General features: G+C 38.8%; 1 protein-coding gene across 1 annotated transcript in view; it reads right to left on the reverse strand.

The window, feature by feature from the left end:
- Positions 1-6,891: 6,891 nt before the first annotated feature.
- LOC145994959 (uncharacterized) overlaps positions 6,892-25,381 on the reverse strand; it is a 64,350-nt gene continuing 45,860 nt past the window's right edge. Inside the window, exon 2 of the mRNA XM_083131492.1 lies at positions 6,892-7,062. Coding sequence (XP_082987618.1) covers positions 6,892-7,062 — 171 coding nt within the window. The remainder of the gene's footprint in view (positions 7,063-25,381) is intronic.

The raw sequence follows: 25,381 nt of genomic DNA on the forward strand, positions 1-25,381 counted from the left end.
GTGAGTGTTTTACTTACACTTACTTACACACACACATATGAATACATACACACATACATAACGGGCATACGCGTATATTGTAATATAATCGAAATTGAATACCACTTTTATCAACTGCTATAGTAACCCATCTCTTTACACCTTCTTCTACGAAACAACATTTCAGAGGGAGAAAAAGAGAGAAGTTTACAAACAATCGACCTCACAAAGTAAATGTTTATTCAGTTATATTTCCCCTGTCAGCTGAATAATTTCTTGCACTGTCACCGCCCATGATATGGTGCAATTTGGAATCCCCACTCGGCTGGATCTTCACAAACCATACGACCACTCCACACCCTGCAATAAACTACAATTCTCGTTTGGTTAACCGTGTGGTTTGAATGTTTGCCCCTGTCGCTCTGAATGCTCCATAGCTATTAGCGTGACCGATACCAGAAGTGAGTGGTTTCCTACCTTCTCCACCCTCTCCCTCCTCACCACAGCAATAAATTCTGTCTGGGAAAATTGAAACAGGTAAAAAAAGGGTGTTTTTACATACTCTTCGCTAGAAGCTCTTGTTTGTTTACACATCACCTGTGAGGACAATTTTGTTTTGCTGATATATGTCGTTGTGCGCGTAAAAACACCCAGGTTGAATAATTTACTTCTAAACATTGCACCCAGAAAGATACAAGTCAACTAGAGCAATTTATAGTTTGCTCTGTGTGTGGGTATGTTTTTACGAATTCTTTAAAATTGAGTGTTGATTGAATAAATTGATTGATTGATTTTACTTTGCGTTTCTTCCACTTTTGGCTAATTGGGAAGACAAGGATGGATGATGGTAAGATAAACAGATACAGGGACAAACAAAGGTCCCATAGATGATTATACTAGCTATGGATCCATACGCCAGAACCTCGTTAGTCTGAAAAATGCAGTCCAGTCTGTACTATGTGGAAGAGAGGTTGACATTTGGGTGTCTACAGCCAAAAAAGTCAATAAAATGTTTCCTTAAATGTAAGATTACACCTTCTTATTTTGTTCAAATATGCTCAAATTTATAGTTACGATAGTTTCTATTGTATAACTAATAATTCTTTAATTACTTTGCAAAATAACCGAATGTGGGGTTTACTGACACCTTTGGACGGTATTGGAAGTGTATAGTGTCTTGTGAAGACCTCCAACATTACTTTCGTCCAGGGGCTAAGTTTTGAAAAAAATGTCCAGGTCTAGCATACAACATGTGTCTACAGTTTTAAACGGCATCAAAATGATTAAATCAGGAATATAGTCACTCGAGCTCAATTATAAAGCCACAACGTTTACACTGTGCTATCAAAGAGGCCATTTAGCGGCATCATAATCAGAGGGGTTAGATTTCATGCACTTCTCTTCTAAGATTTGTTTAGGCGAGGAAGGAGCGCATAATCTGGATACGACAATTTTTACTGTACAAATTTTCACGTCACTTCGGAAAATACTGATAAAATATGTACATCCATGTCTGAGAACGTGTTAGCCGAGTAACAAAGTCGTTGCATGAAATATATTTTATATTTGTCAAAATCAAAAGAAGAAATTAACGAAGATTACAGTTTTAGCTAGCAATTTATACACCCGAGATGAGAATGGTACTTGGTAATGGTGATATTATTATTTGAAAAAAATCTTAATACATTCAAGATGGATATTAAATGTGGGGGAAAAGTTCGATTTGTTATTTGATTGAGTTTCTCGTTATTTGTTGATGAGGTCATTAATTTGTGAATAAAACAGAAATAAACTTATTTTTAAGTATTGAGATAGACTTTGATATCAGTTCGTTTTACCTACGCTCAGATTTACTTGGTAGATCTTGTTTTGTGATAGAGATGCAGTTGAATATAAACCATATATTACTCTGTAGATTGGACCTTTAATGAAGTCCAGTTACAAGAGCACGTGGTGAACTATAAATCTATGATGTAAACTTTTCTTTAATATCCGCATATATCCATAGTTTGTTATTGCCATTTGTTTAATGTCATAGTTTTTCTGCGTTCAGTGTAGCGCTGATCCTGAATCAGGACATATCTAATCGCTGTAGTTCAAATTTACACATGTGGAGAGTATTAAGTAAATTTTATCGTATTTATAAACTCCAAACAAATATGATTATGGATTGACTAATAATTAATTTCCTATTTGATTATGTAAAAATGCACGCAAAGTCAATACCGAGTTGATTGCATAAAGGCACGCCCGTATGAAGGAATGCTTTTCTTGTTTTTTTGGCTTGGGGAATACTCGTTATGGAGCCGCATCAGGAAACATCTTGAGATTGCTCATCTGGACCACCCGCGGAAGCGAGTTACGGAAACGTCAGCTCTGATGGACGACCTGAGCGCCGCCCCGCGAGCAATTCCTGGCGAGGAACATCTCTTCTTTTGTCCTCATCCTCCTCTCAACATGCAACTCATTGGAGTCCCGAAAGCTCACTTTTCTTCTTGGGTGGGGGGATGAGGGACGACGGTCGGGAACCGTTACCAGATGATTTTCAAGGACAGCGGGGGACGAACAGGAACAGAGAGAAAGGAACGCGACAATCTTGTCGATGTTAGCTAGGTCCAAAAAATGAAACTCATGCACGTTTACTACTTACTCATCGCATTTTGAAATTTAAAGAGTTTACATTTTTAGAATTAAATTTAATGACATTTAGCATTTTGGGATGAAATGGAGAATTAGATGATAAAGAACGAGATTAGAGGTAAATGTTCAAGATTTTCCAGCTTATTCTTGAACATAACTAAAGGAACATATAAAATGAAAGTGAAATTTTGAACACTAGCAAATATGGAGGCTGATATGGCCCTGTTAACTTATATATACAGGAACGCATTTAAAAATAAATATTTAACGGACGTTTTAGGGTACAGAGCTCCCCAAATACCAGTATTAAAAATAAATTAACAAAATATTGTTATTAACTATTTGTCACATAATATTGAGTTCATATATTTCTGCCGAACTTACACGACCATGATTGAACTAACGGCCTCTCCGATGGCGCAGTGGTAGCGTTATCGTCTTGCAAGCAAGGGGTTCTTGGTTCGATTCCCGGTGGAGGTACATAGTGGTTCGTATCCCACTTTAAACTGTAGGTTCAGTCTCGATTGGCCTTACTGTGCATAAGGTGGACTTAAAACACCAACTCAAACCAAACCAATGATTGAATTAACATGTAGAAGTTTTGTAATGAACGTATAGACGAATGTTAATGCATTAAAATAACAACGATCAGCGACTTTACTATTAATTAGCTCAAACTAACAACTTACAGTATTAGTTATTTATAAATATTCAGTTTTTCTAGTATAGGAAATAAGTACTTTGTAAAAGAGATGTTTTTTACAAAGTTTGATCTGAATATATGCTCTTACAGCTATTACATCATCTTCTTGCCTGTTAATGTATAATAATAATATATTAATAATAAATCATTATTATTATTATTATTATTAGGCGTATTCTTAATATAACATATTTTTAAATAACAAATTTATTGTTATTATATGCCGTGCTGTAATGCTGCACTCTTACTTAACATGGGAAGAAGTGAATGCAATTGTGACGGATAAATGGAATCATAAAAAAACACCCAGTTCTGCAGAGGATACTCTTTCTGTGATTATGCAACGAACCGAAGGTATCTAAAATCGTGTTCTCTTGGCTGCAGATTTTTAGGCATTATATCTAATATTGCAGTGATTGCTTATTTTATGCGTTATCAGGAACAACAAATCTGTCTCAGTGGTAGACCCGCGATCTCGCCGGTTTATGCATAAGTTATAAATGTTATTTGTGTTATTCCTTCATCAGTTTCAACTTTACCGTCTGGGTTAGCGTAAAGAGGCAGAAAAGGAACGTATAATGAACAAATGAAAATTACAAAATGTATATAGTTTCATCGAATGTTTTGTGAGTGAAAATAGCTTTGTTATCTGGCTCCAAAGGTTTCCGTGTTGAGATATTTTGCTCTGTTTGTTCTTTTCTTCTTAGGTCTGTTCAGTTTCGTCTCAAAGTTGTCTACGATTTCAATTTCTCCAAGTAAGATATCTACAGATTTCAAGCAATCCCCTAGACTTTGTCAAGAAAGACCGGGAGATTTCGAAAGAATTCCGAAAATATATTCGATCCCATCAAAAGTATAAACTAATAAATGGTCTTTGAAATCTGAGATAACAGCTTCCATCCATCACTACGAGCTGTATATTGAAATATCTAAATGTTCATTCATTATCTTCTACGGTTATGGTGTACCTCGCCCCCCAATATATTATACACAGTATTTCGACATTTTTCTACAATGTAGATAATTTTATCATTTACCAACGTCTAGGGTAGAGACGGAAAAGATTTGGAGCCACTTTTTTGGTGATGGTTGTTAGGTTAGGCAGACGGGTGGCTTTCTCCAAAAAAGTTTTGGTGAGCAAGTTGCTCATGAGTTGGTTAGGCAGTTAAAGTGTGAACCTCTCTCTACAAATGGTAGGAAAGAAGAACAAGAGATTTTCAAACTATGAGATTCATATATCCAACGTGAAAGTTATTTCATATAAGATTACGTGACAGTTGTGAAATGAAGTGAAAATTGTCATGAAAATGTAATTTTACCGTCTCGTCATGCTTTCGGAATACTTTCGAACTCTACAACAGTGGGATTTGTTACTCAGACCGTTTCGTACGAAACGGTTTTCCTCTCAGTTGAATAGTTATCGGATTTTAAAAATGTGGAGTGTTACATTTTTACATCTCACTCGGCTGCTATGACATCTGTACTTGTGACATACTTCTGAATGGTCATGATACGCGAGATGCTAAGAAAATTTACCGTGGAATATGTTATGGCATCAAAATGGTACAAAATTTCTTCACCTTACACGGTATAATTCGATCGTATTAGAAATGTTAAAAACAATGCCAAGGAAAATTATTTTGTCTAAACTGGGTCAAACACTATGACTATGTTATCTTGCTTTTCTCTTCAATGGATATATATTTAAAATTCGAAGCACTGTATCTCCGTTAGTCATAGTCAATAGCAGCTATTCGTTTTATGGTGTGTGTATATTCGTATCGTCTATCGAATGCACAAGAAAATAATTTTATTCGCGCAACAATATCTTCCTTTAAAGTAACTTGCAGAACCACACCCTTTTTTGTCGAGTCCAGAATTGGAATAAGTAACCAAGATATTTTGCATGTAACCAAGGAAACATCAACGCTTGACAACGAACGGTAACCTCGAATTACAAATTCCGTACAAACTGATCCGTGTCTATCGGAGACACGACGAAGGTACAAACTCAGCAAATCATCTCCCAAGTTGCTCCCAACACACATCGCGCATTACAATGCTGATTTGCAATTAGAGTCCCAATGTACGTTGCTATGGTGATGCTCTTTTACGGTCCGGATCGGAGAGACCGATTGATTGCCACGTAGGCATGGATAACAAGGCTTCTTTCAACAATATAATCAATACCCTGATAGAAGAACTAGATATTTCAGATGCATGTGTTTGTGTACACTTGACAATGACATGAAGCGATATGCTGTAGTAATTTGTTTCATATATCTAGACTCCTCTGGGTTACCATTGGAAATTCTCTTTAGAAGCCTTGCTCGTTGATAAACATCCGTTCTTTCAAAATGTTTTCGATGAAGAGACACAAGCACGTGTGTAAAGATATATTTGCATGAACACTTGGTTCAATCTTTCAGTTCTAATATCAAATGATTTTGTATCGAGAATTTATTCTATCAGTTTTGTCACACCTTACATGCTACTGTAAGCCTCATACTGCAATAACCATTGGTTATGTAAATTGCAATTTCCCTCTAAGTTATGTACTACATATATCTAATAATGTATAAAATGTGAGTAATTGAAGAAAAGTTACAAGGTCCTACGATGCTTCATTGTAGAGGTATTGGGGTAAAACAATGGACCATTATTTTGTTCTACAGTGGGGTGTGGAGAAATAAGCAAAGATATGAGATTGGCGACTTGAAAATTATCTCTTGCGATAAACCAATATCTTATCAAAATGCAGCTTTCTCTTAATTCCTCCATAAGTGTTATCTAAATTTGTATTTTCTATTTATGTCATTTAGCGTCTCTTTTCTGCCACTTTTCACGTGTCACGACGATGTTGATGACTGATGAAATTGATGATGGGGGCAATCACAAGGAACACCTATGCCCAGGTCGGGATTTGAACCTGAGAATCTTGGTGGCGGGATCGAAATTCGACCACTTGACGTGCTTGGCTTCCGAGCGTGTAGTACAAGTAATATTACAAATTACTGGCGAGGAGTGGAGAGAATTTCTTTTCCAGGTTTGGAACGAATTTAGAAATATAGAGCCTGGGAGAACATTTCCCCCTCTTCAATAGAAACTCTAGGAAATCCAAAAATGGGAAAAGTTGCAACTAAAATTGTCTATTGTCTATTGACCAAGTAGGTCAATCTATTCAAATAGACAACAATAGAACCTCTGTGTGAAAGAAATGTTTTGGAAGAATTTTCTTCGACAGTCGACAATAAAAAAAATTGCAAGATATTTCTGTACACTGAAAAGCAGAGCATTCATCATAGGAGAATCTCGATGTACACTCTTTAATACTGAATCGAAAGGATCCGGAGAAAGAAGAGACAGAGAAAGGATAGGAAGAAAAAGATGAACCTCTTCATGGACCAATGGTTGGTTGTTCCATCTTTTGTCATTTCCTCTCTTTTCGTCGTAGTTTCTCTTTTATTTTTTTCAACTTCTTCTACGCTTCGCCAGTTTTGTTCAAGCAAGCTTTTTTTCTTTCGTTGGAGGAACCATCCAGAAATCCCCGGATTCATGGCGCGTTAACCTCAGTGACGGTCCCCCGCAAGAATCATTGTGTCGCCGACCGGCTTTGCTTCCTTGAGCGCATCCCCGGAGGGTCGGTGTCTTCCAGGAGTGGTCCTTGATCTTGAAGGAGCTAATTCCACAAACAATGCTTGCGGTTGGGGGAGATCCACTCCTGTTCCATTGACAGCAACCTGGTGTATGCGGTCTTATTTCATGACAACAGAAGCTAAACACCCTCGCTGCATTCGTGGAGCGGGGCTGTAAGGGGGATGGAGCGAATCTGAAGATCTTTGAGATCTTCCAGCGATGCGAGAGTCGTCGCTTTCTTATTTCGGTGGTATAACCACGTGCAAAGGTCGGTTCGAATTGTGATATTCTTATAAAGGAACTACAGGAGACCAACTCGTAAAGCAAATTGATACAACCATCGAATCGTTACTGTGATTTACTGTGTCTATAATACACTGTCCAATAACTTATAAAAAGACATTTCATTAATGTACTCTGGAACAGATATGCCAAACTAAATTTTCTTAATGCTTCGCGATTCTGTCACTTTTGGCTAATTCCGAAGATGAGAATGAATGGTAATAGGATGAAATGGATGGAAGGACAATGATAAATGTGTATGGGGAACACGGATGAAGGGACAAAAACAAAACATGCAAACGGCATAACACGAGTCCCACAGAGGATTATTCTGGCTGTGAGTCCAAATGCCAGAGCCTAGATAGTATGCATTAAGAAGTCCAGGGTGTACTACGTGGATCGAAAGTTGATATTTGGGTCTCATCGGAAAAGGTCACCCCTAAATTTTCTTCTGCAGCCATTTGACTACTAAATCAAATTTTTGAGGGCTACCTCTTCAATACTATTGATCATACTGATCAATATCACTATTATTGTTATTATTATTATCACCATCACTGTTAATATTAATAATAATACAAATAATAATACTTAATTTTAATATATACTATTCATATAAATGAATTATGCTTGTAATAAGGGAAGATGGTAATAAGATAACAAAACTGAGTTTTTGTCCACCGTATTGACACATAGTCTAATAAGAGCTGGGCCTACAGTTGAAAGTGGGAAGTACCATGTGTCTTCACCGAGTATCGAAACATGGAACCTTGATTACACTGCACAACAAATTTGAAGACATTTTCTGTCCTTTAGATGAAATAATGTGATTTGGACTAAACACAGGATACAGAATTGAAGTGTGAAAACCGTATGCTTCTATCATGCATCATTTTCATTGGACAGCCACCTGGTGCATGTGTGAAAGGCATATTACAATACACTGTACAGTAAGAAAGCACATAACAATACCTACAAACATGACGTTGTGAAGCATTTACGCTTGTACAGTGTCTCTCAAAAGTTTTAGGACAAAGTGGAGAGAGGAAACGAAAGGGAAGAAAGGAGAGGAGAAAAGACAAAGCAAAAGGAGAAGAGGAAAAGTAAAGAAGGGAAGAAAATAGAGGACAGAGGAAGTGGACAGGAGAAGTAATTAGGAGAAAGGAAAAAGATGCAAGGAGAGATGAGGAAAATGGAGCAAAGAGGAGAGAAGAGTGGAAGGAAAGCGACATGATAGAAGAGGAGGAAAGGAGTTTGGAGAGGAGAGGAGGAGACAAGAAGAGGGGAGTGGAGAGTAGAGTAAAAGAGAGAAAGAGAGAGAAGAACGAAAAGATGAGGAGAACAGTGCCGTGGAGTCGGAAATATAAGACAGGAGAGGACATAAGAGGAGTGGAGAAGAGTGGGATGGAGACAAGAGGCGAGAAAAGTAGGGAAGGCTGTATGAGATAAAAATAGAGGAGAAGGGCGGGAGAGAAGAAGGAGAAGGAGAAGTTAAGAACAGAAGGAACTGGAGACGAGAGGAGAGAAGGGGTAGTTGCAGAAAATACGTCTCGGCGTCAAGAACTGATGCATTGATAAAATTATGAAACATTCGTTAACATTTTATAATGTATTGGAGAATGTATTAGATCGGTGCGAAATACCTCTTGGCCAAGTTCAGAGCAAGATAAAATCTTTCACGTAAGATCTTTGATTTTCACTGCGATTATACCACTAAAAACATGAATGGAATTTTCATATTTATAAGAATTATCCAATTTTTCTCCTCTTCTCGGTTCGTTGAAATTGAGATTTTGTTATTTAACATTTCCCCTCCCCCCATCGTTAATTCCAAACTGAATCATTCCGTTAAATACGGAGTGGACAATGAACGCAATGGGATATGTCTAAAACGTACGAAAAGTTTCTGCCACCGGAGGAGTTTGAACCTACGACCATCAGATTATTAATCCTTAACGGTAACCACTATCCCACAAGCTTTCGCTTCTGAACATAGGTAGATGGAGCTGACCAATGTGAAATGCAGATCCAACCCCCCTCCTACATGTCATGTGCAAAGAATACTTGTTTGTAACAAAGAAAACGAAGGTAATACGACTCGGCGAAAAACATTTAATGGAGAATTGCACATGATGGAAACTTTTCAGTCGATATTTGTGGAGGTATCTTTGCATTGAACTCGAGTGGGAAACGGGATAATATTAGTGTGTCCTGAATTGCCACAAATATAAACGATTATTTCATTAATATTTGTCAATGTCTTTGAAGCAGAACACAATTATCGTTAGAGTATCATAATTCAAGATCTGATAAGTGAAAATATCCCTTTGAATTTGATCGTGTGCCAATTCATTTTTTTTTAGTAAATTCCAGTTTTAGGACAATCTAGCCACTATACACTATTATTACAAATAATGTTGCCATGCTCTTGTTTAATAGAAGGAGAATTAAATCAAAGAGAACACCTCGTATGGAGGATCGAACCTGGGACCGCTTACAATGCTCACAAGAACTCTAACCAATACACTACGACCTTAATTATTTTGTCGCCTCAATATTGTAAACGTTATCCTGCAAAAAAAAAAAAAAAAAAAAGTTCAATTCTCTCATATTGCTCTGTACTTCTATAATTACTTTATACACATGCATTTGAAATCTTACTCTGAATTTCTTCCTTCGTATTAGTATATCTAAGGTTGTGAATATATTTTATTTGTAATTTTATAACGGTTACATGAACATCTACGAAATAGTTCCTTATAACTTGCTATCTGTAAAGAGATACATTCAAGTTTTCAAATGATTTTAGACCACTAGAATTTGGCAAGGGATTATGTGTGATCCGTGTCCAGTCCTCATTGCTGAAACAAACGTTTGAAAACTCTGTGGAATTTTCATTCTGAGATAAGTAGCCTTACTTGCTACATGTATGCGAACAACACTCTGTCCCACTTATCCCTGGAGCAGGTGAACAAAACAAGTATCTGAGCAGCGATGAACACGTGATAGGAACGGAATTGTGTGGAGGGAGGAGATCCACTGGAGTTACCAGCCTTTCCAGCTGCGTGTGCTGTCTCGCTCTGTCCACTCGATCCCCCTTCCCCTCTTTCCCCTTCTCTTCCGCTATGCGCGGCTTTTGCTCCAGACATGCTGGGACAGGGCACAGTTAATTGTTTTCGCAAGAAGTATCTCTGTGTGCCACACATTTAATTCTTACTCACATGAAAAAAAATGTTGTCAATTTGCATTCAGGGGGTAGTTTCACAGCTACAAACTATTTTGGCCTTGACAAGAAGTTTAGTGTAAATAGTCATTTTGTTTATATTTTTTTTAAAATTGAGGTCTATGTTGAAATCCTCATATTTAGGGCTTGAACTCGTCACCTAAGAGGTGGAAGACCCGTCCTGTTCTTTGTGCGTGACCTTCTTTTCATTTTTGTATTCATTATTCATCCTCATCCTCGCGATTAGCCAAAAGTAAAATAAGAAAAGTCCTCCTCCGCGATCGTGCGGTGTAAGGCGCTTTGCTTTGGACTCCGACTGCGGGATGGCATGTGTTCGAGTCCGCCTGGATTCAGTCTCTGGGTTCTCGGCCTGTATATAGGATCGGTGGCAACCCACCATCGTGAGGAAATTGGGGAGCTAAGAGTGAGTAGCGTAACCCGGTCTCGTGAATCTCCTATGGGAGATGTTCCTGGGTAAACAAAAAATAATCGATCAGACAATTCGATTATCGAAGGCGATAAAAGAACTTCCGGTTTTGACCAAGTTTCCAATATAAGCTAGTGGAATACAGATTGCCTTCGAGCTTGCTTTGTTAAAAAGGAGCGGATACAAAATGGATCACTTGAGATTTTTAAGTGACAGAGAATTAAAGATACCTCAAAGAAATTGACCAGTTCCCGGAGCCATTGGATGAAGATTTATGGAACAATAGAAATCTTTACTGAGACAATGTTGATCCTCTACCAATGGTTTCGTTTTTTTTGTTTTTTTGTTTTGAGTTGATGTTTTAGTTCACTTTGTGTACAGTAAGGCTAATCGGGACTGGATCTACAGTTTGAAGTGGAATCCGAACCATTATGTGCCTCCACCGGGTATCGAACCCAATGGTTTCGTTGGTATATACATTAAACAAGAAAGTTCATTCCCTTATAAATTAAGCTAAAGATTTTGTATATTAAAAAAGAAGTAAATAATAATAAATTTTTAAATGTAAAAGGAAGATTAAATACACCGATGAAAAACAAAGATATTCTACTTAGCCTAATAGTTATAAAGTGCACATTTTATTTCTCATTAATAAAACCACAGATCAATTTTTAAATAAACATGTATTTGAAGTTGGTTCTAATTTATGTTTGGCCACTTCTCATTCTTTATAATTATCATTCTAATTAATCATTAACATATATAGCTATGCCAGTTGATTTTTAATTCCACGAAAACGAAAAAAACAGGCAATTCCACACATGATACGAATATGCAGGAAGTTGGAGGATTTGGCAGGTTGAAATAAAGCTTACATTATTTATAAACATTCAAATACTTCGAAGCCTCCCGATGGCGTAGCTGTAACGTCGCTGCCGTGTAATCAAGGTGTCCCAGGATTCTATATCTGGTGGAGGCACAATGTGGCCTAAACTCTAGGTTGAGTCCCGAATAGCCTTACTGTGCATAAAGTGTACTTAAAACAAAAGAAAACAACTGAAATGTACTCTGATTATATCAGAATGAATAATTTTTCGACATTGTGTATCTACTAGAACACAGCTCTCTTAATTGTTCTTTCTTCCACAGACAATAACATGCATGGTTGTAAAAATTTACATCTTTTAAATTTGTTATGCCAACATATGTGCGTTAGAAAATTATAATTTAAAAACACTTAAATATTTCATTGGGTTTATTTAACGGCGATGAAGTAACGTGTTTAGGGCCTACTTTCTCATATCGTGGTTCGCAGTATTTTTGCATTACTGCCTGAATCCACTGAGTTTTCGTATCTGGTCTGTCGAAAAAAGATTCACAGATACTTGAGAAAAATTATTCGTTCTGGACCTCATATTGCAACCAACAGGCACGCAATGATTGTCGTCTTTTCTGCAAGATATTACCCTTACATCTTTATAATCGATGTTACTCTTTCAAAACCATAAGTAGGGTCCCGACCGTGCCGAACAGGAACGAAAATGTAAACATCAGGTGAATAACCACCATAATGGTTGAGGGTTCGACGTGCTGACCCCACGTCACCCCATCTGGTTGAAGATCACTAGGAAGGATTGTGGGAGGGAGACTGGTAGACGGGAGATAGGTCAAGGCCCTTCGAGAGCTGTTGAGCCATGCGTTATTGTTATTATTAAAATAAGAAAAACAAGGGAATGAGGAAAAATTAATAAAAAAATATTAATCTATATTAAAACAACCATTCAATTTTATTTTGTTTTCATGGATCGGTTGCACTACTACGCGGTAATCCCAATAAGTATCTTACATGTTACACGATAAAGCACATATTACTATCCGAATACTCATTCAATAAGCATTTTTGTTTGCCAGGAATCATTACTTATTGCATGTTGAGCTAGTGCCCACCTAGCCGCCTCTGATGAAATCTATTATTCTTCAAATTTTTTTTAAAATTCGACTCTGGTCACTTGTAATTTGCTGGGTGTAGACGCTGTGCATCGACGCACAATGTTTTGCGATAAGAAATGGCCTCGTGAAGCGTGACTCATGAACGCGAACAAGCTAGGCTACCAAGCTTATCTGCCTTTGAATACCAAGTCATTTTTAACCTTTCCCGAACGCGATTGCTACTGTAGAAGTATATTATCTCCAAAGAGTAAGAAAGGAAATTCAATCAATGTTCTCCCGTCGTATAAAACCAAATATTATCTATTAAACGAAAAGTTCACGATTGTCAATAAACGGTTTAACCAATCTGAGCTTCAGGAACTTTTCACACATAATTCTACTGTCTAGGCCAATGACAGAAAAGCTAGCAATACTTTTATTTATTCTTTAAATCAATTAAAGGAATGTGTAAGAATTTATAAGAAATAAAGAGCGGAACGGAATGACTGTTGTTCTACCTTAAAAATTGTTGTTCTTCGAAATAGTAAAATAAGAAGGATTTAATCCAACACCTTAACACACTGTTCCACGACTCTCTATTGACTTACACTGTCAAATGTGATGTGATTTTATGAATACAATTTTCCGCGTGTTTACGTATAACGTCTCGCACATTTGGCAGTTCGCAAACGTTTTTGCAAACGCTGTAATTTCTTCGTGTTGGATCTGCATTTCACATTGGTCAGCTCCATCTACCTATGTTCAGAAGCGAAAGCTTGTGGGATAGTGGTTACCGTTAAGGATTAATAATCTGATGGTCGTAGGTTCAAACTCCTCCGGTGGCAGAAACTTTTCGTACGTTTTAGACATATCCCATTGCGTTCATTGTCCACTCCGTATTTAACGGAATGATTCAGTTTGGAATTAACGATGGGGGGAGGGGAAATGTTAAATAACAAAATCTCAATTTCAACGAACCGAGAAGAGGAGAAAAATTGGATAATTCTTATAAATATGAAAATTACATTCATTTTTTTAGTGGTATAATTGCAGTGAAAATCAAAGATCTTACGTGAAAGATTTTATCTTGCTCTGAACTTGGCCAAGAGGAATTTCGCACCGATCTAATACATTCTCCAATACATTATAAAATGTTAACGAATGTTTCATAATTTTATCAATGCATCAGTTCTTGACGCCGAGACGTATTTTCTGCAACTACCCCTTCTCTCCTCTCGTCTCCAGTTCCTTCTGTTCTTAACTTCTCCTTCTCCTTCTTCTCTCCCGTCCTTCTCCTCTATTTTTATCTCATACAGCCTTCCCTACTTTTCTCGCCTCTTGTCTCCATCCCACTCTTCTCCACTCCTCTTATGTCCTCTCCTGTCTTATATTTCCGACTCCACGGCACTGTTCTCCTCATCTTTTCGTTCTTCTCTCTCTTTCTCTCTTTTACTCTACTCTCCACTCCCCTCTTCTTGTCTCCTCCTCTCCTCTCCAAACTCCTTTCCTCCTCTTCTATCACGTCGCTTTCCTTCCACTCTTCTCTCCTCTTTGCTCCATTTTCCTCATCTCTCTCCCCCGACCCTGTGGCCGAGTGGTCCAGTTCAGCGGAAGTGCCCGCGCGAGCAACATCGCCGTGCCTCTGCTCGTGAACCGGTGAGTCATCGGGACTCTGGCGTGCTAGACGACGCGAAACGCGTAAATTTTCAAGTTACGTAAAGTTGTTGAATTGAAAGGAAAATGGAAATTCGTCGCGTAAATACGCTAAAGTTATGGTTTTCAAGTGTGAAGAAGTGCCCAACATCGCTGATGCTTCATCGTTGGATACGGGATACTCTTGCATTGACTGAAGACCAGGTATTAAGTATTGAACTGGACCAATACCGTAAGTGTGTATATATTAAGTTAGTGACGCGTCTATTAGGCGAACAGTTAATTAATAAATTTGAAGGGAAGTTAGTGTATTGTGATGAGGATGATGAACATGAAATTAGATTAGACTGGGCTGATAGGACAACTACACTAGTGCGACTACATGTTATACCAATGGAAATAACCGATAGCCATATCCGTACAGTGCTTGCGCAGTATGGTGAAATTAAGACCCCTCCGGTGGACGAGCGATATTCGGATGAGCATATTTATAAAACTCGTACAGGCATTAAGTTGGTGAGAATGGTTCTGAATAAGCCAATCCCGTCCTATGTATCAATACAGGGTATGCAATATTGGGTAACATATTATGGACAGAAACCTACCTGTAAAATATGTGAAGACACTCAACACACAGCACGGTTTTGTCCACAACGACGTGGTGCTATGGGGGAGCGAGTGATACAAGACAATATTGGAGCACGTGCTACTCCTGTAGAAATCCAGCCTAAGCAGTCATATGCAGCAAAGGTACATAGACCACCTAGCCAACGTTCAGCGCATGAGACGGAGATAAAGGCTGACACACAATTTACAGTGTTGCCAATTCCAATGCAGTTGCAAGAAAAAGCTGTGAACAATGAACGCGATAAAAATCTGCAAATAGAGCCGAAAAATGCTGATGTTTCAGAACACCAACTAGACCCTACCAAGGAAACACCTCTACCTGCGTCTATCCACAGCACATCGTGGGCGGAAGAGGTGGCATCTTTAGACAACCTCCACAGTGACGTACGGGATAACGTGTTGGTGACTGACAGTCTGGAAACAACTGATCAAGCGATGCGCGAGTCTGACACTACGAGTAATCTTCAAATGGAGACTGACATGTACGAAGCAGGAGGATCCCATACACTGGAAGATCAACAAAAGAAGGTTCAGCTTGGTGAAACCACAACAGGAACTAAGGACAATGCCAAAAGAAAATCAAATGTGAAGAGACTCCAGGAACAGAAGCAGTTGAAGAAGAAAAAAGTACAACAAAATGTGGCACCTAACCCCCACCACAAGAAGAACGTGAAGCAGCAGGCAATAGCCCCCTCCCCAGTGCGTATAACCAGATCCCAAAGTGTGACAAATTTGGCCCCGAGTGTTGATTTTCAACCTGTGATCGGATCCAAATTCAGTGTTTCCCCTAGTGTGTCTAGTGAATGTGTGGGTGCAAGTAAAAATGAAAGTCAGAAATAGCATGTGTAAAATGAGTAAAGGTATATGTGGCTTGGTCACGTGTTTGCACGAGGTACCGTGCACATATGCAAGGTTTACGTTTCGTGGCATGGAAGGGAGTGGAAAAACAGTGTACGAATATTAGTGTCCACTGGGCAAAATGTATAATTCGAAGTGTTGGGTAACCCTAGTTCTTAAATTTCTGTTAATTGTATATATGATGACTACTCTCCGTTTAGCTACGATCAATGTTAACAAAATGCGATCTTTTACTAAACAGGAGGCGCTAGGAGATTTTTTCCTACAATCATCTTTAGATATAGCACTTCTTCAAGAATGTGGAATTACAGCATTTAACCTCCCCCCAAACATATTAGTCTATAATAATGCGACCTTTCAAGCGACAGGAACAGCCCTGTTAGTACGTAACACCGTACCGATTACAAATGTGATGTGCCATCCCAATGGTAGAATTATCTCAGCAAAAATAGCTAATGTTTGGGTATATAATTTATATGCACCTTCAGGGACACAATTTAGGAAACAGAGGGATGCGTTTTTTGCGACGGATGTCGCTACTGAAATGCAGGGTACAAGAGAACATATAATTTGCGCGGGCGATTTCAATTGTGTCCTGCATCCGCAGGACCAAAGACCAGGCTTTAATACCTCCAATACTTTGCAAAAATTAGTAAATGGGTTTAATTTTACAGATGTATGGAATGACAAATATTTTGGACAGAAAGGGTACACGTACATTCGTAATAATTGTGCTTCCCGTTTAGATCGATTTTATGTAACACCACATTTACGCCAACAAATCAAGTCACTTAGTATAACACCCACCTGTTTTTCAGACCACAGTGCCGTAATCATGGCGATAAATGTGGATATACCAATAGTACCTAGAGGGTATGGCTACTGGAAATTAAATGCTTCTATCCTTACAGATGCAAATTTCCAACGAGCCTTTCAGGACCAATGGAATGTATGGGAAGCACACCGTACCAGACAAAGTGATATAATTCGCTGGTGGGATGAAATTCTTAAACCGGGCATAAAACGGTTTTGTCTTAGTTATTGTAAGGAACGTTCTAGTGACTGGAATAATAAATATAATTTTTATTACCGTGTGCTGCGTGAACTTATACATGAAGCCACTGAAGGGAAACAAGTGCAAACAGAGGTAAAACGTGTACAAGCTGTACTGCTGAGGATGACAGCTGAAAGACGACAAGGTGTAAAAATTCGCAGCAGACTCCCCCACTTTGATAAAGAAGAGGTTGCATCGATAAGCCATGTACTGCAAGAAAGACACAATGCAAAAAGACAATTTATTAGCGAAATAAACGATAATTCTGGAATTAAAATAAAAACAGCCCCGGAAATACGTAACAGATTTTACAACTATTTTGAGAATCAATTTTCCCAACCAATAACACAAAATGTAGATTTGACGTATACCTTGGAATCCTTGTCCGAGGTCCTTGACGATGAGGAAAGTGAGCAATTAAATAACGACTACACAAGCGAAGAAGTATTCCGTGCGGTTAAGTCGGGGCAGCCGTTTTCTGCACCTGGTCTGGATGGGATACCAAACAAACTCTACCAAACATTTTGGACGTTGATGGGAAAAACACTAACTGAATGGATAAATGCAGTGTTCCGAAGGTATAAAATGGGAAAATCCTCAACTACTGGGATTATAGTTTTAATACCAAAATGTGTGAAACCCATTGAAGTTGGTCAATATAGACCCATTACCCTCTTATGTACTGATTATAAAATATTCTCTCGCTGTATGCTAGGCAGACTTATGCCCTATGTAGAAAAACTAGTTGGAGATACACAATATGTTTTTGGTATGAACAAGAAAATTACAAATGTCTTACAAACGCTTCGTGAAGTGCTTACCTGTTATAGAGTCAATAGAAATAACCATGATAATGCTATATTAACAATAGATTTTGAACGAGCATTTGACTCGGTACACCATGATTACATATTAAATGTGCTTCAAAAATACGGTATACGTGGACATTTTTTGTCAGCATTTAAAAGCCTTTATAGTAACGCAACATCCAAAATACAAATAAATGGATTTATGACAAGAGAACTTCCTATTCACAAGGGAGTAAGACAAGGTGACCCATTATCGATGATAGCTTTCTGTATCTCATTGAGACCTCTCCTTTCTGCATTAGAAAAGCAAGTACAAGGCATCACCATACAATCTATAAACACAAAGGTGTTGGCCTATGCTGATGATGTTAATGTATTAATAAATACGCAGACTGATATTGCTGCAACGTCTAAAGTATTACAGGAATTTGGTCCCCTTTCAGGGCTCACAGTAAATCAGAAAAAATCAACTCTTATGTATTTAAACCCGGATATAACTTACCCTCAGAACGGAGAATTTCATGTTGTTCCATCGATAAAAATACTTGGAATCATTTTCGCGCGCTCCCTTCAACGAATGATCCAGTTAAACTATGACAGAGTGATAAATGGTGTTAAAGCAGTTCTACAAATGAATAAATTTCGAACACTTAGTATACAGTCAAGAGTGACGTTTGTACAGGTGTACGCTCTCTCCAAGGTGTGGTATGTAGCAAAAATCCTCCCGTTGCGGCAACTGGATATTTTTAAGCTCAAGAGTGCCGTGAGCTGGTTTGTCTGGAACGGTCAAATCTTGCGTGTAAATCACGCAACGCTTTGTTTACCCCATGCAGAAGGGGGAATGAACCTTGTAAACGTGGAATATAAAAGCCAGGCTCTACGTATTCAAGCTGATGTAACGACACTGATTCAACACCCTAACAGCCTCACTAGTAAAGTTCTGAGACACGCCTTGGACAACATTCAATTGGAGGCCCCCATTGATGTTACAAGACTTCCAGACAGATTATGGTATTTTAAGAATACAATAGTGGATATCAGTTACGCTTTAATACAATCTCCTATCCTTCCAACGCAAGAGACATCAAAAATATATAGAAGAATGTGTTCACTATCACAAAAACAGTGTAAAATTGTAGATCGGAATCCAAGAGTCAATTGGCGGGAAGTATGGAATAATATACAGGCCCGCCACCTTACGTTAAGAGTCAGATCAGCGTGGTATATAATTGTACACCAAATATTCATCACTGGAGTTAAACTTTATGATATAAAATTAGTAAATACTCCAATATGTGCTACATGTAATGTACAAGATAATTTAGTGCATAAGCTTAGTGAATGTCAAATAATCCAAAAATCATGGATATATATCAAAAAACTTGTGAGTACAATTTGTCGTACATCAGAACGTAACATTTCAGTAGATATTCTTTTGTATCCTTCCTTTGCATATTATCCAAGAACAAAACGCCACAGTGTACAATGGCTCTTAGGCCAATATGCCCTTTTTGTATCCATATATAGGCAACAAGATTTTCACACCCAATTTATCAATCACCTGCACCAGGAATACCAAATGATCGATCCCTCGTTGTAAAAGAGATATGTTTCCTAAATGTAATGTTCACTTTATAATGACCTAAAATGTATAACATGCACAATAATATGTAATAGTTTCAAATAAAAAAAATAAAAAAAAGTGGTTAGCACATCGCGCTGCGACGCCAAGGGTCCCGGGTTCGAATCCCGGTCGGGCTTGGTTGTTTGTGAATGTCCATTCATGAATTTCATCATTTCATCACTCATCCCCATCTTCGCAAATTAGCCAAGAGGCACAAAACGCGAAGTAAAATAAGTTAAATCAATCATAAATCAATGAATCTATCCTCATCTCTCCTTGCATCTTTTTCCTTTCTCCTAATTACTTCTCCTGTCCACTTCCTCTGTCCTCTATTTTCTTCCCTTCTTTACTTTTCCTCTTCTCCTTTTGCTTTATCTTTTCTCCTCTCCTTTCTTCCCTTTCGTTTCCTCTCTCCACTTTTCCTTTGTGTAGACTCATCAACAATGAAATACTAGAAATTCGACGTTGTTTCTTTCTGAGAGTATTGCAACAGATGTAATACTGTTTTTTTTTTATAGTTTTATGCAATAATATTTGGATATCTTTCTTTCGCGTAGTTTATAAATACCTAATGTGCATGTGGCAACCCTGAAATTGAGCCTAACTCTACATGCAACCCACCAACGCCTTGTGTAAATTGGGTTGCCTAGTTTAAAATGTCGTTATCCTAAAACTTTTGAGAGACACTGTACATATCTGTAGAGGTCTCCCTGATGATAGACCAACAATAGTCAGCAAGCATACTGCCGTTCCAACCACTTTTCAAACACAGCAATGTCCTGGTGGAACCTTTCCCCATGTTCATCACTGACTGCTCCCAGGTTTTTCTGGAAAAAGCCCACGTACGAGTCCAGAAAGTGTATTTTGAGGTACATGTGACATCCTATGATATGGAATCAGTGCACCATGTCACGAACAGTGATTCATATTTGTGTGCTTTGACATTACCCAGGAAACTAGAACACACCAACTTGAATGCCTGCCACCATACTGCATTTGCTGAGTCAGAAAGTGTAGAATCAAACGGCTCTAATCTGTGTGGCAACAAACACACCTTCCTTAACCTTTGCCTCACTTAAGTGTGGGAATTTCGTCCAGAGATACCTGAAAGCTTGGCCTTCTCGGCCTAGTGCTTTGACGAAGATTTTAATTAAACCAAGCGTGATGTGTAATGGGGCAGAAATACATTCTGATTGATTGATTATATTAAAATAACTTCTCTCTCGTTGCCGCATTCCACATTTTGCGGATTCTCAATTAGATCTCGTGATATGTTCTTGATGCCTGTAGTAGCGGCCAGTGTTTACGGACATAATGATTATCTCTGTCTCGACTGTCCCACTCACAGAGTATTCCATGTAACCTTCTTGCATACATGTTATCCTGCCATATCAATGTATAATTTCGAGCATTCATTCTTTGTGACACAGGAAAAACACACTTTCGGCTATTGTACCTTACGTTAATTATGTAACTTTCAAATTTTGTGTTTTGGCTAAATTATACGTGATACACGGAAACAAATTGCAGATTCGTTTTTTGTCATGCACAAATACATTACAATCACACATTTTCATCTAAAGGACAAATTTCGTGTTGTGCAGTGTTATAAGTCGAGGACGTTACCACTACGCTATCGGGAGGCCACGGACAAAATTATTATATTAATTGTAATATTAATAAAATGTGGAATACCTGTTGGGTACTTACGAATTATTATTATTTAATTATTCTCAATGTATTCCATATTTTCTTTCGCTATGTTATTAAATGCATTAAACATTATTATATGTAACATTGCCGGACCCCGTGGCCGAGTGGTTAACACATCACGCTGCAACGCTAGGGATCCCGGGTTCGAATCCCGCTTGGGCTTGGTTGTTTGCAAATGTCCATTCATCAATTTCATCATTTCATCCCTCATCACAATCTTCACAAATTAGCCAAGAGGCACAAAACGCGAAGTAAAATAAGCAAAATCAATCAATCAATTATATGTAACATACATTAGAAGACAGAATGCCAAATAAAATTGTTTTAATTTGATGTTACTGAGGTCTTCCCAATGAAATAATAATCAGCTATTGGAACAAGTTCAAATCTTTTCTACTCTGTCGCTTTGTAATCAAGGGTTTCAGGGTACGATTCCCTAATGGAAGTACAGTGCACATTAAATTGTAGGTCCAATCCAGATTAGACTATCTGAATACAAAGTGAACGTAAAACGAACATTGACTTTACCAAATTTAGGTTTACAGAATGTTAAGAGCGGACCGCCACAAGAGCTGGTGTGGCCTGCGAGTTTGGCATCCCCGTGGCAGCTAATGACGCATGAACGTTTGCGAATTGTTCGCGGTGAAATGTTCCGAACAGATTCCAGTTGCCACGACGTTTCCAAGGAGGCAAGGAACTTACTCTGAGGATAGAGAGGCTGTAAAACCGCAAGAACAAGGATAAGGTGGATAGAACCCAATCGAGTATGTGGGCACGGATGGGTAGACCGGAAATGGGGACTGTACGTCTGGTTTAAGCGGTATGATGGTACCATAAAGACTACATCCACTTCCCTCCCAGAAAACGAACTTCGAGCCGAAGCTTGGAAAGAAGAACACAATCAAAGCCACTATCCCCTGCCTCAATTCCTCTTCTCTTCCCCCTCCCTTCTCTATTCCTTTGGGATGCTTTTCTCTTTTCCGATTGAGCACTTCCTCCACACACCTTATGTGTGCTCCCCCCTTTTTGCTAAACCTATTCTGCTCTCTCTCTCTCTCTCTCCCATCTCGGCCAACAATGTGCGGACAAGCTATGAATCTGTCCTAACAAGATTAAGCTCGAGCAACCCCCCACGGTTCTTTCCAAACCGCACATCTCTTAAATAGCTCAGCGGCCTGTAATTCTGTCGACCGCAAGACTTCTTGCTGGGGCCACTCGAGGGAAATGCAGGATGTTAGGTTTGGTCAACTGTGGGATAACATTACGAGGCAGTTATTAAGATACCCTAAGTGCATTCCTGGTATTTTGCACATTTACCTCTCAAATCTAGCTGTAAGCACTGGTGTACGCAGCAGAGAGAGTTAGAGCAGCATCCAAAATTTTTAGAAAACCAAAATTTTTAAATATGAGCAGGAGAATCCAAATGAATGCAAGCCACCCTTAAAACGACCTCTGATTACAATTTCTGTCTTAGCCTAAACGAACGGCCATGAAAATAGGCGGCTGAGCAGAATTACGCTGTTGCCACATACGCGACAAGCAAAGCGAAAGCGGGACAAGAGTATAGCTGCTTCCCGCGCACTGCGTGGCAACGTCGACCGGGCTGCGTTGCCTAGTTCGAGCGTCAGACCGACTTCTCTCTGGTGCATACGGTTGTCATCCCGGACATTTCGAGCAAACACTGTCAGTTTGTATAGCATGGATTACCACAACAAGATCTTTCATTCTCTTGAACCTTCGAACACGTGGCAACAGCGCGAACTTCTGCCACCCCCCTAATTGCATTGCCGTGCCTTTAGAACGCAGTTCCATCCGAAAAGAAAAATCGCGCATAGTCTAGTGGCTCTTAAGATAGACCTAGGTATATGCTATTTACTGCCTTAAAGATAAGAGTCATTACTCTGTGTGATTTATATAGTGTTTAAATACACACTGTAAAAAATGGTGTTAAAACTACACAGACAGTGGTCCCAGGAGGTCCACACCATACTTTGGTCAACTTCAACCCCAGTGCTTTCCAGATAACACAGTAATTAGTAGTAATCTCGCCACCATTTTAACACGACTGAGATTAAACGTATACCAAAGTGTAGCATGGACCTCTTGGGACTAACGAGTAGTTTTTTTTTTTTACCAGTGTTGTTTCAGTGCATAATGTACATACATTTACAAAATTATTCAGATAATGTAAATATATGCAATATGGAGGTGAGAAACAACAAACATTATAATTGAAGTAAAGTGAATATTGAAACGTTCCGGGGTAACAATTAAAAATCAACTCCATGACAAACAACAACAGACTACTCGACATATTTGTTCTTCTTCCTCTCAGCCTGAGTACATCATAGTTACACATCATATTAACACAACACACAACATTTCTCCAACCAGGTCAACAAAATAATAGTAATGGTCACAGCAATATGATCTGAATAGATTGTTGTGCTACCTGAACAAGAAAGAAGTGTAATGTTAAAACTCCTAAACTTGGGACAGCTTTTTATCTTTATAACCACATCGGTCTGGTCGACGTAGATCTCTTGTCGAACTCCGAAATGAAGAGAAGTGGCCGTGGTGTCTTCAACTTGTACAGCCACGGACACTTCTGGGTTGTAACGATCCTATTGGAAATCAGTGGGATAGTTACAGCCCAGAATTGCCCGTGACTGTACCTGAGGTATTGCCATTTCGCCGTTGGCTGGTAAATCCTTATAAGGTACGATACGTGGTCTAGAATGTACACAATTCAACCATTAAAAAACACACACAAATGCATTTTTTTATTTGTAGTGCTGATAATAGCATGAGCGAAAATACAACAACGTACTCATAGACTGAATATATTAAAAATAAGATACAAAATACAGCTTACTGTGCTGTGGGAATGAGAAGAATTTCCTTCTGAGAATTTGCAGATAAACTAAGAGGTCATTATGTACTCAAGAATATAAAATATAATATGAATATAAAACTCTTCAATAATACACAGTCAAATTTATCTTATAACCTTTGATCCTGTTCCTTTACTAAGCCAAACTGACAGAAAAGCGAAGTAAATTAAAATAAATCAGAGTACAAAAAAGGGAGTTAGAATTAAACTGTAGGCCCAGTCCCGATTAGACTACCAGGCTTAAACGTTAACAAATCCCTTAGTTCTCTTTCTTCCCCCTCTCCCTTACACTGCCCCCATCTCCCTGCCTCTCTGTGTTTTCAAAGCTAGTGAAACGAGAGAATGATAACAGAAAGAAAAATACTGAATTTGTAGTTTTCAATTACATTTGCGCTACTTGGTTGGCGGCGGTACCTTGGGAGCCTACGAGACACGAATGCCAAAGAGCAGGGCGTTGTTTGTTCATGCATATTTCGGACAGGAGGTTGGAAGGGAAGGGGGAGATTTCGTGGAGCGGGGGTTGCGCACCAGGCGGATTGGAAACGAGAGCCAAGTGGGAAGGTCTCACTGTTTAGCCATTGAGACTCGGCCTGGGCTAGATTGGGCGAACAAGAGACAGTCGGGATCATATGTCCCGCAAGGGTTGTATCTCTAGCCGGGGAGAGCCATCCCATTTCGTTACAGCTATGCAGCCAGCAATGGGAGCAGTGTTGCCAACCATGGTACCTAATACTCCTTTCTATATTTCGAAAGGGACGATGGTTTCTAGGTTTGAAGTTTGATTTAATTCCGCTTTATGCACATATAGGCTAATCGGGACTAGATATGGAGTTTAAAGTGGGATCTTAAACACTTATGTGCCTCCACAGGGCATCTAACCCGAGACCTTTTTATTACAAGCTACGACGTTACTACCACGTCGTCGGGAAGGTTCAAGATGTGGACATGAGTGACAGCTAGCGCCTCTATTCTCTCCGGCGGGGCAGGGGGGAGGAAGAGATCCTGTCTCAAGCTTTGAATGAAACTCGTGATGATAAGTTCCATTTTTTTCCCAGGCGTACTTACAGAATGTGCTCTGCTTTCATACACACAGTCACAGTTGTAACTTTTTGTTTGATTTAGTTTATTTAACGTCGCATTTATTTCACTTTTGGCGAATTGCGACAATGGTGATAAGGTGAAGTCGATGGAGGGACAATCACAAACACACATGGATAGGATCACAGAACATAAGCTCTGCAGAGTTTTGGGTCCAGGTAGCAGAGCTGAGTTGTAATAATTCTACTAACTTTCAATGGAATTGTTACAACCCATGAGTGTACAATCATAAG

This window comes from Lepisma saccharinum, chromosome 11, assembly GCF_977018435.1.
Source record: "Lepisma saccharinum chromosome 11, izLepSacc3.1, whole genome shotgun sequence".
NCBI classification, from domain to species: Eukaryota; Metazoa; Arthropoda; class Insecta; order Zygentoma; family Lepismatidae; genus Lepisma; species Lepisma saccharinum.